The 18,175-nt window shown below is 43.0% G+C and overlaps 1 protein-coding gene across 1 annotated transcript; it reads right to left on the minus strand.

Moving 5' to 3' along the window:
* Positions 1–329: 329 nt before the first annotated feature.
* On the minus strand, positions 330–16,825 carry samd10a (sterile alpha motif domain containing 10a). Its single transcript, XM_055223022.1, has 5 exons — positions 16,685–16,825; positions 12,735–12,910; positions 6,969–7,137; positions 2,702–2,842; positions 330–403 (listed from the first exon to the last, which is right to left on the minus strand). The coding sequence occupies exons 1-5, from the start codon at positions 16,695–16,697 to the stop codon at positions 381–383; spliced, it is 522 nt and encodes a 173-aa protein (XP_055078997.1). The 5' UTR covers positions 16,698–16,825; the 3' UTR covers positions 330–380.
* Positions 16,826–18,175: the final 1,350 nt, after the last annotated feature.

Raw genomic sequence — 18,175 nt, forward strand, 5'->3', positions numbered from 1 at the left:
GTCTCGTCTTTGTCCTTTTTCTTCATTTTCCTCATTTTTTCCTGCAGAATCGTCACATTTTATTTATTTTCAGTAAACATCCAGTGACTCCAGTCTTTTTTATTGACACTTTGCTGCTGATGTAATCCACATTTCCCGGGGCTGTGATGCTAACTGGGGGCACTGCTCTGTCTGAATCACTGTTCAACTTTAATCTGAGCTTTGAAAATGTGCCGTTTAGACACATTTTGTATTTTTTCTTGAGTTTTCAGACGATCTTAAAATGTTTTTGGCAGTGTTTTTGGCAGTGTTCGATGTCTCCATGGAAACAGCAGAAACGTCCCACTCCAGTCGTAAAATATCAACTGTTGAAGTAGCGGATGGCGCCGGTCTCCCAAACGCTACGATATGTTTCCGAAAGAAGCTGCGGAAAAGAACAACATCAGTACAAATTCATACTTAAAGAGGCGCTGCGTAACTTTTCAGGTTGAGGGTTCACCGCCTGTTTTTCCCCTGGAGATGTTAAAGCTTTGACTGAATTATTCCGCAGTATGACATCACATCACCGCATTCTATCGACCAATCAGATTTAACGCAGATGACATCACCACACATCTCGAGTTTAGTCACAGAAATGATCAGGTTCAACATCTGTGAATTTACATTTTAGATATTTATATTAATTGTGACGCTGTGTCTGAATTTCCACACTCGTCCAACAGGGGGCGCTGTTCAGGCATCACTCTGTGCTGTCCAAATGTCCAGTTGAAGCAGACTGAAGCTGGTTTATCGCAGTGACGATCCTGACGATGAATAAAACTCTTAAATAAACCGCTGCTGTGTAGAGGTGCTAGCGTTAGCCACTTTAGCTTGAGCTGCTAAAAGAGCCAGAATTTCAACATCTTAGATAAAAAAAAAGAATAATCCAGTGAATTTATGTGAGGTTCAGTTTGACATAAACCTGTTTGATGATTATTAGTTCATAAATACGTGTGTCAGTCCAATCTGAGCTTTATTTATGACACAAATCAACTTTTATCAGAGTTTAGACTTTAGAGTTTTTTCACCCAGACCTGAGTCACATGGCCTGAGTCACATGACCTGAGTCACATGACCTGAGTGTAGTGAGCTGTGAGTCCAAATCTCTCCGTGAACGAGTCTCTACAGAGTCCACTAAAGAGTCCAGGGCTGTGGAGTCAGGGGTCAGAGGTCAGGGGTCAGGAGCTGTGGGGTGAGTGAGGGGTCAGAGGTCAGGAGCTGTGGGGCGGACATTTGGACACAGCCGGCGTCCTGCCCCCACCTGGGAGTACGACATCGTCACGCTCTAGAATCTGAAAACCACCAGTTCCCTCCTGGAGACGAGCAGATGATGTCACTAGGCCAAGTTACAGGTCAGATCTGTGGAGATGTGACCTTTAATGGGCTGTTGTGTCGTAAGTATGAAGTGCATGTGGAGTAAATGCGCGGTTTGTTTCATCGTCTCTTGGATAATTTGGGCTTTTTTACTCATATTTAATCATATGTTTTATAAAATTGCACCGTCCCATCTCAAATAAACTCATTTGATCTCATACATAAGTTTAATGCCATACTGCGGAACATCATCACAGGTAAAGCAATAACATCTCCACGGAGACAACCCCGACCAGAAGAGTCACACAGAGTCCAGTCCACACACAGAGCCCCGTGAACACAGAGCCCCGCCGACACAGAGCCCCGCCCACACAGAGCCCCGCCCACACACAGAGCCCCGTCCACACACAGAGCCCCGTCCACACACAGAGCTCCGTCCACACAGACCCCGTCCACACAGAGCCCCGTCCACACAGAGCCCCGTCCACACAGAGCCCCGTCCACACACAGAGCCCCGTCCACACACAGAGTCCCGTCCACACAGAGCCCCGTCCACACAGAGCCCCGTCCACACAGAGCCCCGTCCACACAGAGCCCCGCCCACACACAGCCCCGCCCACACAGAGCCCCGCCCACACAGAGCCCCGTCCACACAGAGCCCCGTCCACACACAGAGCCCCGTCCACACACAGAGTCCCGTCCACACAGAGCCCCGTCCACACACAGAGCCCCGTCCACACACAGAGCCCCGTCCACACAGAGCCCCGTCCACACACAGAGCCCCGTCCACACACAGAGCCCCGTCCACACAGAGTCCCGTCCACACACAGAGTCCCGTCCACACACTGAGCCCCGTGAACACTGAGTCCCGTCCACACACAGAGCCCCGTCCACACAGAGCCCCGCCCACACACAGAGCCCCGTCCACACAGAGCCCCATCCACACACAGAGTCCCGTCCACACACAGAGCCCCGTCCACACACAGAGCCCCGTCCACACACAGACCCCGTCCACACAGAGCCCCGCCCACACACAGAGCCCCGTCCACACACAGAGCCCCGTCCACACACAGAGCCCCGTGAACACAGAGCCCCGTGAACACAGAGCCCCGTCCACACAGAGCCCCGCCCACACACAGCCCCGCCCACACAGAGTCCCGTCCACACACAGAGCCCCATCCACACAGAGTCCCGTCCACACACAGAGCCCCATCCACACAGAGCCCCGTCCACACACAGAGCCCCGTGAACACAGAGCCCCGTGAACACAGAGCCCCGTCCACACAGAGCCCCGTCCACACACAGAGCCCCGCCCACACAGAGCCCGTCCACACAGAGCCCCGTCCACACGCTGATGGAGGCCACACACTTGTGCTGAGGAGTCTGAGGTTGCGTCCCTCCTCCTGGACCTGCAGCTGGAGAACCTGCTGCAGCAGCTCCTGCCTCAGCGTCTCCTGCACCAGCCCCATCCTCTGCAGCTTCTCCCCGTTCAGACGCAGCAGAGCGCGGCCTGAGGACACAGCACCAAGGGTTAAAGACACGCCCCTGACAACAACTGCACCTGACCCCCGACCCCCCGGCGAGGTCAGCACCAGGGTCAGGAACCACATCAGGAACCACATCAGGAACCGCATCAGGAACCACATCAGGAACCACATCAGGAACCTTTAAATCAGACCTATTCTGTAAAAATGGACTTTCTAGAACAGGGGCGTCAAACTCAATTTCACCGAGGGCCACATCAGCAAAATGGTTCCACACAAATTTGTATAGATGTAAAAAATACGATTGTGTAACTGAGTATCTCCTGATAAACTGACATTTTAAGACAGTCATACAATTTAATTTACCTCGTCGCGGGCCACATAAAATGATGTGGTGGGCCGCATTTGGCCCCCGGGCTTTGAGTTTGACACATGTGTTCTAGAACTTTTGACCATGTTCTAGTTGTTTTCCTTCTCATTTACCCTTGAGTGACACGCCTCCTGTGACACGCCTCCTGTGACACGCCCACTGTGACACGTCCACTGGGACACGCCCACTGTGACGTCCGCTCTTCCTTCTCCAGTTTTATTTTCTTAATCGTTGATTCTCGTAGGATTCTGCAGCGTCGCGTCGTCATTTTGGTACATATTTTTAAAACGTGCTGCTCTAGTGTGACGTGCCTCTGTCCATAGGGGGCGCTACAGCAGGCGGCGCTTTGTGGTGATGACGTTTACGGCGACGTCAGCTCCAATGGACACCGCAGTTTTCTTGTTTCTTTTATTCAGTGGTTTTAGATGAATATTGTGATTTAAAATGTGTAAATTATAACAGAGATGAGAACCATAAAGACTCAATAGGGCTGATTTAAATTGTGTTTACCTGGTTTTCCTTGAACATTTTTTGGTTCCTGTTCCTGCAATAATTTTCCATTAAATACAACTAGAATATCTGAAGCTGTAGTCAGTGTTTTTAACTTTATATATTTTGAATCATGGACCAATATTTGTGATTTAAAAAAAAAAGACAAAGCAGTTTTTGAATCAATTTTTAAAGCAATTTTATCTTTTTCATTTCAAAACGTTTTGACAAATGAAAAATGTTGTATGTTCTTGTTGGAAGCTGTGTTTTTATAATTATTTTGTTATTATTTTGAAAACACAAAAACATTTTGACTGTAAAAAACGATGCTTTGGACAAGAATAAACCGATAAAACAAACTCCAGCTCCAGAAAACTGCAGCTAGAGACGGGTTTTGGTTTAGGGCACAGAGCGTTTATATAAATGGACATGGCTAATCTGCTCGCCGCCGCATTACAAACAGGAAGTGATCATGGCCCAGCTTCATCAACTCTGGCTCCAATTCACTTTACATTGAAAAACTGTGTCCTCTCTCTGTACCTGCTGCTGTCAGACTCATCTTTTTTTCTTTTTTTAGTTATTTTGAGTTATTTTTTTAAGTTTGAGTTTATTTTTAACTTTTTTTGTTATTTTGAGTTTTATTTATTTATTAATTTTTTTTTTTAGTTTAGTTTTTTTTTTTTTTTAGGTTTTTTTTAGTTTTTAGTTTTGTTTTTTGTGTCCTCTCTCTCTGTACCTGCTGCTGTCAGACTCTTTTTTTTTCAGTTATTTTGAGGTTTGTTTTTTTTTATTTTGAGTTTTTTTTTAAACTTTTTTTGTTATTTTGAGTTTTATTTATTTATTTAATTTTTTTTTAGTTTAGTTTTTTTTTGTTTTGTTTTTTGTGTCCTCTCTCTGTACCTGCTGCTGTCAGACTTTTTTTTTTTTTTTAGTTATTTTGATTTTTTTTTATTTTTTTTATTTTGAGTTTTATTTCTTTATTTAGTTTTTGGTTTTTTTTGTCTCCTCTCTCTGTCTCTGCTGCTTCAGACTCATTCTGGTCTTAAATGTTCGTATTAACCCTCTACATGATCCTAGGGTTTTTATTTTGAGTTTATTTTTTCCACGTTTTAAATGTTTCTGGTTTTTTTTAGTTATTAAGGGTTTTTTTTATTTGTTTTTTAGTTTATTTTTTAACTTTTTTTTTGTTATTTTGAGTTTTTTTTTTTTTTTTTTTTTTTATTTTGAGTTCATTTTTGATTTTTTTTTTTTTTTTTTTATTTTGAGGGGGTTTTTGTTGCTTTTTTAAGTTTATTTTTAACTATTTTAAATTTACCTTTTGGAGATTTTAAGGTAAAATAAAACATAATCAACAGGAAAAACTGGCTCTTGCGCCCCCTTCTGGAAGCATCACATCATCACCTTCTAGCGGCTGAAACCACCAACTACAAGAGGATGATGTTACTGGGCCAAGTTACAGGTCAGATCTGTGGAGATGTGACCTTTAATCGACTGAATTGAATGGAGTTGTTAAAATTAGAGCATCACTGTGAGGCCGTTCTGCTGGAGGATCTGCCACGGCCTCGTCTCCGCGTAGATGCCATTCTTTATTCCGCAGTATGGCATTAAACTTATCTATCGCCATGGAGACGAGCACGTAACGCCGCGAGGAGTTTGAGATCGTGTTCACGGACAACACGAAAGTTCTTCAAAATCTCTCTTGAGCAATAAAAACATGTGTAAGTGAACAAAAGCGAGCACATCTCCATGGAAACGAGCAGGTAGAGGACCCCCGCCAATGTTACGCAGTGCACCTTTAACACTAAAAAGCATCTTTATTATGGTTTTAAGAGGAAAAACTAAATAAAGCTGAATCGTTCTATCGGTGGTTTGGAGATTGTAGAGTGTGATGACGTCATACTGCCACAGGGGGGCAGCAGTCAGTCAGTTTTATTATTGATTTTTTTGTATTTTACCCTGAAATCTCCAAAAGATAAAGTCACAAATGTTAAACCTGATGATTTCTGTCAGTGATGAGACCCAAGAACTCACTAGTATTACAATAAGGATCTACATTTTAATAATATTATTTTTAGTCGCCCCATAATCTGTGTAAAGAAGTAAGTGACCGTGTGCAAATCTATTAATCTTACACAAAAAAAAAGACGATTTGTACCAGATTTAGCTTCTGTTTCTCTCCCTGTGCAGCAGCTGGGCAGTGAGCGCGCGTTAAAATACACGTTTCAGTACAATTACATTATAAGACGAACAGTTTATCGTTGACATCAGCAGAAAAACACAATAAATGTCCTCATGTCCAGCGCAGTTTGTTTCCCATAGTCCAAACCTGTTTAAAATCAGTTCTGTGCAGGTTTTTACAGTGAGACAGAACAAATTAACTAAACTGATGTGGAAAAGCTGATTATCTAAAATGTACTTTCTCAAATTTCTAGTAAAAATCGAGGCTAGCAGTTCTAACGAGTATCATAGCAACAAAAGAGCCAATCAGGAGCGAGGATGTTGAAGGCGACGCCCTTTTTCTTAGCAACGCACTCAAATCCTGTCCGCACCACTAAGGTTTAAGAGGGAGCGGGTGCTTAGCAACGCTGTCAATCAAACCTGTTGCTAACGCTAACAGGAGCGACCTCGGGGACAGAAGGACCTGATTTGTCTGTTATTAATGTTCATATCTTGATTTACAGACACAATAGTGAAATAAAAACCCCAGGATCATGTAGAGGGTTAATACGAACATTTAAGACCAGAATGAGTCTGAAGCAGCAGAGTCGATGGAGCAGGAAGTGCGCTCACGATCACTTCCTGTTTGGAACGCGGCGGCTAGCAGGTTAGCTATAGCCATTTATATAAACACACTATGGCCTTAACACACAATAGTGAGACACGTTTATAATCATTGTCCAGCTGTAGGACGACAGTGTTACTTCCTGTGTCATTTTTGTGCTTTTTGTCGTTTTTAGTGTTTTTGTAGTTTTTAGTATTTTGAAGTTTTTTGTGTGTTTTTGTCATTTTTAGCGTGTTTTTATAGTTTTTAGTGTGTATTTTGAAGTTTGTACTGTATTTTATGTCATTTTTACTGTGTTTTTGTAGTTTTTAGTGTGTATTTTGAAGTTTTCACTGTGTTTTATGTCATTTTTAGTGTGTTTTTGTAGCTTTTAGTGAGTATTTTGAAGTCAGTCTGTGGGATGTTGTGATGTCGTCTGAAACACAGTCATAGATGCCCATGTGACCGGGACACCGTCGGTACAGCCTGTGTGTTTGTGCGTTCGTGCGTGTGTTTTGTGCGCGTGTCTGACCTGTGATGGCGTGCTGGGAGAAGGCCTCCACGTAGGTCAGGTAGTTGTGTGGACAGTGTTTCTTCAGCCATTTACACACGTCCTGCTGCGTCCAAAGCACCACAGGCCGCATGAGGCTGGGCTGCGTCGGGCTGGTGTTGTAGATCCCATAATTATCACTGGTGTGGTACTGCAGACAAAGAGAAGAAAACTAAACACAAAGACCAAAATGTTCCCATAATATTACACAGATGTCCACACGCTCTTCATCTGGGCCTTGTTATTTTTGTTGGAACGAGCTATTCTGATGCTGCTAAAGCTAACAAGGCGGTCCCCTGTTGAGCTAAAAAGGTTTGAAAATCATTAAAGTCCATGGTGACCTTATCCCCGCACATCAAACGCCGCAGCCTCGGGTAAACATCTAATTTTTCTGTAAGTTCAGAAAGTACAGCAGCAATGACGGAACACGCAGAAGAGGTTATTTAATTGAGAACATGCAGAGGATGTAACTGGAACTGCCGCGATAAAACATGAGGAAGCTCGGTACAGAGAAATATCGGGATAAACGGTAATACTGAACGACTTCACGGCTCCGTCACAAAGCAGGAGAATCTTAGGAGAATTTTAAATAAACAGTGTCATTAAAAAGCAGCAAAACGAACCAATATTTAGCCAGAGAAGTGATTTATTCAACTTTCTCCAGCTCAAATCTGATCGTTTTACTTAAAAAATTGCAAAAATCTCCAAATTATCGCAAAGAAATCGAACATCGAGCCCCAAAATGTACAATTCCAGCTTTAAAACACTGAACGATGAGTCGATTTCGTGATTAAAGCGACAGACTTTGATCTAACTGTGGTAGAGACAGGCCCGGAGACAGAAACGTGGGGCCCCGGGACAAGAAGCCTCACGTGGGCCCCCTCCTGTTATGTAAATGAACAGGGAGAGGGTCCAAATCTGGGCCCCTAAGACCCTGCGGCACGGGGACGACAGAATCCCGCTGCCCCTCCCCCGCCGACTCCCCCTGATCAGCTCATGTTCTGCACATTTGACCCAATTTATTAAAAAAACGAAAGGGTCTGCAGTTTTATTTCATATTTCTGAGATGCTTTGGGTTGTTGTGTTAGTTTTTTACGGTGGGTTTTAGATTCTAGAGTGTGATGATGTGATACTGCCAGATGAGGGCGCAAGAGACACTACTTTGCCATTGAATATCCAAAAAAATAAATTCACAAATGTTAAATCTGCCCCCATCTGCTTTAAATACGATTGGCTGATACAATGTGGTGATGTCATCTACGTTAAACATGATTGGCCAATAAAATAAGGTGATGTCATCTATGTTAAATACGGTTGGCCGATAGAATGCGGTGATGTCATCTGCGCTAAATGTGGTTTCCCTGTAAAAAGCGGTGATGTCATCTGCGATAAACACGATTGGCCGATAGAAAGTGATGTCATCCGTGTTAAATACGATTGGCCGATGTCTGTTCTGAAACGGTGACGCTCTGAACGTGTTTGAAATGAGCACAGAACAGAATCTTACATCCAGAACACGCCCTCCCTGTTTTCAAATGGGTGTGATTGACAGGTGGATTAGCCAATCAGGGACACGCTTGGTTCAAAAAGGTAAAAAAACATCACAGAACGATGAAAAACATGTTGGATTTCTGCAGAATCACTGAGCGAATCTTAAACTCTTCTGGGGCGAGAGAAATGTGATTTTATTTTGCGAGAGGCGACCAATGAGCTCCTTCGTCACTGAAATAAACAGATCTGATTGGGCGATCACGTTTGACCGGGCTGAGAGATCGATCTGGATTTACCACGCTACAAAAATGGCAAAACAACGCAAGAAAAATCACACTTCTCCTCCAGTTTACTCTCAAATAGGTTCATCTGGAGCGTGGCTGTTGCCGAGTGCAGTTATGTAAAGTATGTGTCACAGTTACAATCAACATTTTCAGAATTCTCCAGCTGAACTAGAACTCGTTTAACCTGCGGAGACTGTGGCCGCTCTGTGAGACGAGGGCACTTAAATATCTGAGTCATTCTGATGCGGTTCTCACTGACCACACGACCCCGCCGCCGCCGCCACCACCGCCGCATCGGGAGCAAACGCACAAACCCCCCTCTGTGCGCACTGTTACGGCTCGGTCCAGTGGAGGATGGAGGCCTCAGCTCGTGGCAGCTCTTTAAAGAGTCTTTCACAGGCAAAAACAAAGGCTCTAAATGAGGCCAGTGCCGCCTCTCTGCACAGAACAGCTCCACTTTAACGTGAGCCACAGCAAAAAACACTCAGAGCGGCGAGAAAAAAACCTGAAGACCAATGAACACGGATTAAGAGAATGTGTATCCACTGATAGACTGTGTGAAGACGTATCATAGCAACCAAAGAGCCAATCTGGAGCAAAGCTGTTTAAGTTAACGCTCCTTGGTTTAACAGGGAGCGGGCGCTTAGCAACGCTGTCAATCAAACCTGTTGCTAACGCTAACAGGAGCGACCTCGGGGAAAGAAGGACCTGATTTGTCTGTTATTAATGTTCAGATCTTGATTTACAGACACAATACGCTGGTCCCTCGTTTATCGCGGGGGTCAAGTTCTAAAAATAACTCAGAGAAGTATCATCTTTATTTTTTACATTATTCTCTCTGTTTTTGTCTGTAAAACCCCTCACCACACACTTTATACACTTTTCTCACACAGGCGTTAACATTTTCTCACATTTCTCTCTCGTTTAAACTCTCTCAAAGTTCAAACCTTCGTAGGCGTCTTTGTCGGTGCAGAACGTTTCATCGACATTGTGGGTTTTGTCGGGGAGAAAACAAATCGCAAACGTACAGCACTTCAGAGTCACACTGAGATCCAACGTTTATGTAAATTTGTCTGAACACATTCTGTACTGGACAGGAGACACGGCACGGAGGAGACTGATGGACAATGGTCTACAGTCCAACAGCCAATCAGGACGCACGACACAATGGTCTACAGTCCAACAGCCAATCAGGACGCACGACACAACGGTCTACAGTCCAACAGCCAATCAGGACGCACGACACAATGGTCTACAGTCCAACAGCCAATCAGGACGCAGAACAACTGTAATACAAACATTTAAGACCAAAATGACGAGTCTGACCGCAGCAGTTACAGAGAGAGGAGACACAAATGATCACTTTTTATTTGTAACACAGTGGCTAGCAGGTTAGCTCTGTCCATTTATATAAACCGTCTGTGGACATGAGCTGTGACCCGGTCGGTTGTGCGTGAGGTCAGCGCTCTGTTGTGTAGTCACTGTTCTTGTCCGGGCCTAATGGCGGAGGGAAAAACCAGAGTTATTTAAAGCCAAACTAAAAGGCTGTTAGAGTCTAAGCCTCTGGGGAAAGAGCAGAGTCCATTCTGCACTAACAAAGACCCTCTGCAACAATGGGGCCGATCTGAGGAGACGAGGCAAAGACGAGGCTGAGGCAGAGTAAGACGTATGCTAACGACGTCGCGCTCAAACTCTCAATCTTTCTCCATTATTTTGCTCAAATTCGGTACAGTCTTCATCATGAATTAAGCTTCTTTTGCAAACTAAGCATCAAAAAAAAGCTTGAATTCTGTCAAAAGTTTTAAAAGTGAACCCGTTTCGTCGCTCATCCAAGTCACTTCGGTCTTAAAACGTTCACAGAATTCGGTTTTCTTTTGTCATGGACCCACCTGGAACATTCTGGACTGGTCTAGACCGAAAAGCATAAACCGGTGTGAGGTTATACAGCTGTGTTCCTCATCATCAGGATTATTTTGTCCAAATGTCATGACGATGTGACCGTAGCTCCACTTTAATAAACTCATGTAATATGTTTTTCAGAGATTCTGGGACTAAACAGAGAAACAGAGCTGAGCTAAAACCACAAACTGTGTAAAGAAGTGACGGAGTGAGTGCGACGTCACCACAGCTTCAGCTCCAAATGAAGCTCATCCAGGCTAAAGCAGGTGTAGCGGCTAATCTGGAGTAAAGTTCCATATTTGGGATTACGACCACGAGTACCATAGCAACCAAAGAGCCAATCAGGAGCGAGGCTGTTGAAGGTAACGCCCCCTTCTCGTCTGCACCACTGGTTTAGCAGGGAGAAGGCGCTTAGCAACGCTGTCAATCAAACCTGTTGCTAACGCTAACAGGAGCGACCTCGGGGAAAGAAGGACCTGATTTGTCTGTTATTAATGTTCAGATCTTGATTTACAGACACAATAGTGAAATAAAAACCCCAGGATCATGTAGAGGGTTAATACGAACATTTAAGACCAGAATGAGTCTGAAGCAGCAGAGACAGAGAGAGGACACACAAAACAAAAAATAAACTCTCAAAATAAAAAAAACAACAACAAAAAAACATCAAAATATTCAAAAAAATAATAATAATAAAAATTAAAAAAATCAAAATAACAAAACAATTCAAAATAAACTTAAAAAAACAACAACAAAAAAACTCAAAATAACAAAAAAAATTCAAAAATGAACTCAAAATTTCTAATAATAATAATAATAATAAAAAAACCCAACTCAAAATAACAAAAAAAAAGTTAAAAATAAACTAAAAAACAAACAAAATAACTCAAAATAACAAAAAAAAAAAAAAAAAAAAAAAGGAAAAAAATAAACTCAAAATAAAAACCCCAGGATCATGTAGAGGGTTAATACGAACATTTAAGACCAAAATGAGTCTGACAGACGCAGGGACAGAGAGAGGAGACAGTAAAAAATAAATAAATAAACTAAAAAAAAACCAACAAAAAAACCCTTAAAATAACTAAAATAAACAAACAAATAAACCTCAAAATAATAACAAAAATAAAGAAAAAAAACACCTCCAAATAACAAATAAATAAATAAAAATAACTAAAATAAAACCTCAAAAAAAAAAAAAAAAAAAAAAAAATATATATATATATATATATATATATATATATATATATATATAAATAAATACACTTAAAAACTAATCTCAAAATAACCCCAGATGACCAAAATGATGAGTCTGACAGCAGCAGGTACAGACAGAGGGGACACGGTTTTTCAATAGAAAGTGAATTGGAGCCGATGGAACCGGAAGTGCACCCATGATCACTTCTATTCAGAAAGCAGGTTACCCATGTCCATTTATTTACCGCATTCTCCAGATTATAAATTGTACATCTGAGAAACACTGAACAAAAACGCCCCTAAAATGAAACTCTGTATGACGCTTCATCTTCCTCTGGAGTGGGCGGAGTTATTCAGAAGCGACACCGAGGATGAAGAATTCAGTGGATTTATTGATTTGGAGTGAGATCCAGAGTAAACTTGTTGTTTTTTCTTCTTTATTTATCTGATTAACTGTTAATATCTTACGTTAACAAACCAGACACGTGTTCAGTTCTGTCTGTGCTTCATGGAGCTGAATAAATATAAATGTGTTACGTTAGCATTAGCGTTAGCGTGATGTACTGATATTCAGCCTGTTGGTCCACATTTTATTATTATTATTGGAACTTGACTTTAAAGATAAAATGTTTGTTCTTGGTCTTGGATTTTGTAAAATAAATTTCCCCAAAAATGCGACTTATATATGTTTTTTTCTTCATTATTATACATTTTTTATTGTGACTTATACTCCAGAGCGACGTATAGTCCGGGGAAAAAAAAGACGCTGAATTCGAGGTTTACACTGAAAAATAACTGCACCGTAATAACAAAATGGCCCCTCCCCTCCAGCTGTTTTACTCTCAGCTCTGTGGGCGTGGCGTGGTGGGCGTGTCCTTACCTGGCGGGCCTCGGTGCCGGGCTGCTGCAGGAGCTTCACCGGCCTGTTCGCCGCTTTGCCCCGCCCGTTGTGCCAGGTGAGGTTTCCGCCCGTGCGACGATTCAGCAGCTGTTTGAAGTCCTCCGGCAGCGCCCTGTACTCCACCGCCGGACGACAGAAACTGAAACTGGAAGCAGCTGGACAGAGGAGTGAGTAAGACGGGTTAAAAGACAGTGATCATGAAAGAGCAAATACACACACACGCACACACACACACACCTCAGGCCTCGACATTCACAGGTGAGCTCACACACACAAGCTCAGACCTGCTTCGGGAAAACACGCTCACGTCTCGAGTCCGGTGAGTCAGACACGGCTCAACACGACAACTGGGATATTTTTAAAACAATGAAATGCAAAACTGATGTAAATAAAGGATTATGAACACGTGTTAATATAGAAACTTTTATGACACGTGGATCAAACACATTAAAGTGGACAAACGGGTTACGAAAAGTTAAATCATTTGTTTTTTTAAGTTCATTTTGATTTACTTTAACCCTCTGGTGCATGTCACTGCAGTGGAAAGCGACTAAAACAGAACTTTCTCCTTAATGTATTGGTTTATGAGAGTGCTCTCTGCTGCCACGCTCCATTGAGGTCAATTCAGTGGTCAGTCGGTGTAACTGCAAGTGAATTTCCTCTGATTGGTTTTCTTATTTCACCTAAACAGTGTTGAAATTTCCCCCAAAATTGTTGAAATGTTTTTTTCAAAGCATAAAAAGAAACATGTGTCTGTATATTTACAATAAAACACAAGTTAATTCATTTTACAGACAGTTCACAATGTTGTTTCATGTCCTGAGAAGAACAAAAATACTTAAAAAAAAGACAGAAATCTTGACCAAGGCTTTGATAATTCATGAATTTGAGGGTTAAAATGGTCAAAACCTCCTCCTTCTTCTGTCCCAAACAACAGAAAGGTGGCGCTGATGAGCCAAACAGAACTAAAAGACGCAGCACCGGGTCAACACCGCACACGGACGTAGAAGCCGCCGCCACCGCCGTCGTCACTAAACTAAAACATCCCAAAAAATAACTAATCAAACAAAAGACAAAAAATCAAAACAGCCGCCCCCACCAGGTCAAACGTAAAAAAACAAGTATAAATATAAAATACACGCAGCACGTAACATGGATCCTCTTTAATCTAACGCACATGTGTCAAACTCAAGGCCCCCCCCCACTTCATTTTATGTGGCCCACAAATTAAAAGGTTTGACTGTTTTAAAATGTTACACAGCCATATTTTTACATCTATGGAAATGTATATGTGATATTTGTAACTCAATTAAGAAATAAATACAAAATGCCTTGTTGATGCTAGAGGTCAGAGGAGAATGGGCCGAGTGATTCAAGCTGATAGAAGAGCAACGTTGACTGAAAAAAACACTTGTTACAACCGAGGAATGCAGCAAAGTATTTCTGAAGCCACAACACGCACAACCTTGAGGCGGATGGACTACAACAGCAGAAGACCCCACCGGGCACCACTCATCTCCACTACAAATAGGAAAAAGAGGCTACAATTTGCACGAGCTCAAGACTGGAAAAATGTTGCCTGGTCTGACGAGTCTGGATTTCTGTTGAGACATTCAAATGGTAGAGTCAGAATTTGGCGTAAACAGAATGAGAACATGGATCCATCATGCCTTGTTCCCACTGTGCAGGTGGTGGTGGTGGTGGTGGTGTAATGGTGTGGGGGATGTTTTCTTGGCACACGTTAGGTCTCTCAGTGCCAATTGGGCATCGTTTAAATGCCACGGGCGACCTGAACATTGTTTCTGACCATGTCCATCCCTTCATGACCACCATGTACCATCCTCCTCCTCTACGTCCAGCAGGATAATGCTCCAGGTCATAAAACTCAGATCATCTCAAATTAGTTTCTTGAACATGACACTGAGTTCACTGAACTACACTGGCCCCACAGTCACCAGATCTCAACCCCATAGAGCATCTTTGGGATGTGGTGGAACAGGAGCTTCATGCACAAATCTCCATCAACTGTAAGATGCTCTGATCAATATGGACCAACATTTGTAAAGAATCAGCTCCTTGAATCAAAGCCACGTAGAATTAAGGCAGTTCTGAAGGTGAAAGGTCAAACACCGTGTTAGTCTAGTGCTCCTGACGATCCTTCAGGTGAGTGGATTGATGAAATTGTGCTTGACGCCCCTGATTCAAAACGCTTCACATCAACGAACCAAATGATGTTTATGTCGACTGGGATTCAAACCGACAACCTTCAAGTCAGAGGACGAACACTGAACACCAGTTTTAAAGTTTTACACGATTTTGAAATGGTCCAAAAGTGAAGTTCATATTTTTGTGGATGTTTTGGTCTCAGGTTTAGCTCCGTATGTTAAATTTATGACTTTATTTATGGATTTACGTCGTTTCACTCGTCTGTTTACGCTCTGTTCCACCTTGTGATGTCATCAAGTGGGAGTTTTCAACAGTTTTTAACGGCGACTTTAACTTTAGATCAGGAGAGAAACAAATGATTCAAGAGAAGAACGAGAGAAAAGAAAGAGAGATGAGAGAGGGAGAGGAAGAGAGAGAGAAGGGGAGATGGAGAAAAAAAGAGAAAGAGAGAAAGGGAGAGAGAAAGAAAGGGAGAAAAATGAAGAGGGAGAAAAAGAGAGAAAGGGAGAAAAAGGGAGAGGGAGAAAAAGAAAGGGAGAAAAAGAGAGAAAGGGAGATGGAGAAAAATAGAGAGAAGGGAGAAAAAGAGAGCGAGAGAGAGAAAATGGGAAAGGGAGATAGAGGAAGAAAGAGAGAGATGAAGGGGACAGACAGAGGGAGAAAGAGGAAAGGAGGGATTATAAGAGAAAAGGAGAGAGTGATAGAAGAAGAGAAAGGGGGATAATTAAAAAAAGAAAGAAAAGGCAGAAAGTATCTAATAAAAGAGAGAAGAGGAGGACAGAAAGAAAATCCAGGACTGAAATGATCCAAATGATTCTAGAAATGAAGGTGTGTGGAGTTTAAAAACACAGTGGAGCACTTCCTGTATCACCACATGATGACATCACAAGGTGGAACAGAGTGTTTTGATCTTTGTAGATGTGACAGACTCATAATAAAGTGTGAGTCAAACGTGTGAATGAAACAAAACACAACTCCAGGTCTGATTTTGAGGAGGAAACAGCATTAGAACGACTCAAAACTACAGGAGTCAGTTTGTGTGAAACAGGAGGTTTAAAGAGTCGAGGGTTCAGAGTGTGGGTGTGTGTGTCGGGGTGTGTGTGTCGGGGTGTGTGTGTGTGTGATACTGTACATTGTGTGTGTGTATGTGTGTGTGTGTGTGTGATACTGTACATCGTCATCATCTTTAATGAACAAAAGAATAAAATGCTGAAAGAAAAATCTGCAGCGGGAGAGAACGTTTCAGATGTAAGAAGTGTGAGATGTGTTTTAGAAGATCTGAACATGAGGAGAACACACATCACACACACATCCACACACACACAGATCACACACACATACACTGATCATATGTGTGTTTTCTGAGCTTCAAACTTCCACAGTCTGTGTGTGAAGTGTTTTTGTTCAAGTTTCATTTGACTCAAGTTGATTCATTTAAGGCTGAATTTAAACTGTTTGACACAAAAATACACAAATATTTATCCACGTTAAACAAGAGACAAACACACACACAGAGACAAACACACACACACACACAGACAAACACAAACACAGAGACAAACACAAACACAAACACAGAGCTACACTTCATTACAGGTTGTGTTGTGTGTTTCATTTGTAAATCTCTGACACTAAAAACGTGTTTGTCCTGACGCACGTGCGTAAAAGGCACCGCGCGCATCACACCAGAGAAACCCGTTTGTCCAGTGTCTCTGTCCTGTGTCTCTGTCCTCTGAGACAAACAGAGGCTCCTGAACACTCACCATCTACAGCCATGACGCTCCTGTCCACAGTGTCCACTCCGCGCTGATGTTCACACTGTGTCCACTCTGCTCCTGTCCACAATATGTCCACACTTTATCCACTCTGTGTCCACTGTGCTGCTGTCCCCACTCCTGTCCCGCTCTGCCTCAGTTCAAATGTTCCATGTCCCGTGTCGCGCGTGGATCTCTGTTTCTCACAGTTTCCTTCTGTCTCTGGGTCTCGGCTCCGTCTCCGCCTCTGACGCTGTGGTTGGTTTTGTGTTTGGCTCAAGTTTAAATCAGAGGAATGTCCCCGCGCTCAGTGCGCGCGCACAGAGGACACGGACGAGCCCTGTGCGCGTATCCGTGTTCAAAGACACAGTCCTCGTCCTCGGTCCTCGGGTCTGTGGGTTTTTCTGTGTCGTGAGAATCAGACGCGCGGTGTTTTCTCAAGAGCCACGAGCTCAAAGTGCAGCCCGGGGCCTGTGATTAGAGGAAAAACCTCCTGATGAAAAGACACAACCCCGCAGCGTCCACGAGGACAAACCCCCTGTCCTCAAAGAATGAGGCCTCTGTGCGCCCGCGGCACGGCGCGCGCTCCGGACTGAGTCTCAAACATGTCACGGCTCTGTCCCTCTGTCCCCGCACAGAGACAGTCCTGAGGAAAGTCTGAGTCTGGACCGACACAAGTTTAAAAACGGACAGTTTATCCCCATCTTTTTGTAAAAAGACAAAAGTCACTGATCCCGGGACAAAAATAAACATCATAAAAATGTAAAGTCTAATCGTGACACTTTCCACAGGACGGGGACAGTTTGATCTGGACCTGGTCTCACACATTTCTGGGGTAAAACGCTTCGTGCCATTTGTTGTGTCATGTCTGAATAATTGATACATCCTCCTGCTCCAGGATTTGGATGAAACTGAAGCAGAAAACACAGAATCACAGAAGAAGAAGAAGAAACAAAACAGAACGAGACAGAAGACAGAAGACAAACACCTCATCAAAGAGACACGTGAAGGTAAAACAGCCTCCATCTGTGGAGCTCTGAGGGGCCGCCTGTCCCTCACCTGTCCCTCACCTGTCCCTCACCTGTCCCTCACCTGTCACTGACCTGTCCCTCACCTGTCAACATCACATCAGAGTCTGGAGCTACAGGACTGAAGGACAAAGTCAAACTGTCCCGGGCCTCAGGTTGGTCAGACTCAACAGAAAAGAACAAAACAAAACAACAGAAAGTCACATCAAAAACAGAGACAGAGACAAAACATGAAACTTTTGACCTTGGACGTTTCCTGAAGTGTCTTGCTCAAGGACACGACAGCAGCGTTCATCTGTGGGAGTCTGGAATTGCATAATTTTCCATTTTAGCATCAGGATTTAACTCAGTTTAGTTTATTTTTAAGGCTCCACGTTGACGTCTGGAGTCTGACGTCCAACTAAACACAAAGAAAATGTTTGACAGAAAATGAACAAAGGAATAAAACAACACAGAAAAATAAAATAGTGTC

The sequence above is a fragment of the Periophthalmus magnuspinnatus genome, chromosome 7 (assembly GCF_009829125.3).
Source record: "Periophthalmus magnuspinnatus isolate fPerMag1 chromosome 7, fPerMag1.2.pri, whole genome shotgun sequence".
In the NCBI taxonomy this organism is placed as follows: Eukaryota; Metazoa; Chordata; class Actinopteri; order Gobiiformes; family Gobiidae; genus Periophthalmus; species Periophthalmus magnuspinnatus.

Bases quoted from the DNA above. Each gene is read 5' to 3' on its own strand.
- samd10a (XM_055223022.1), bottom strand. The intron at 7,138-12,734 runs GTAAGGACACGC...CTTTGTCTGCAG, and splicing joins CCGGCACCGAGGCCCGCCAG to TACCACACCAGTGATAATTA. The intron at 2,843-6,968 runs GTCAGACACGCG...CTGTGTCCTCAG, and splicing joins CTCCCAGCACGCCATCACAG to GCCGCGCTCTGCTGCGTCTG.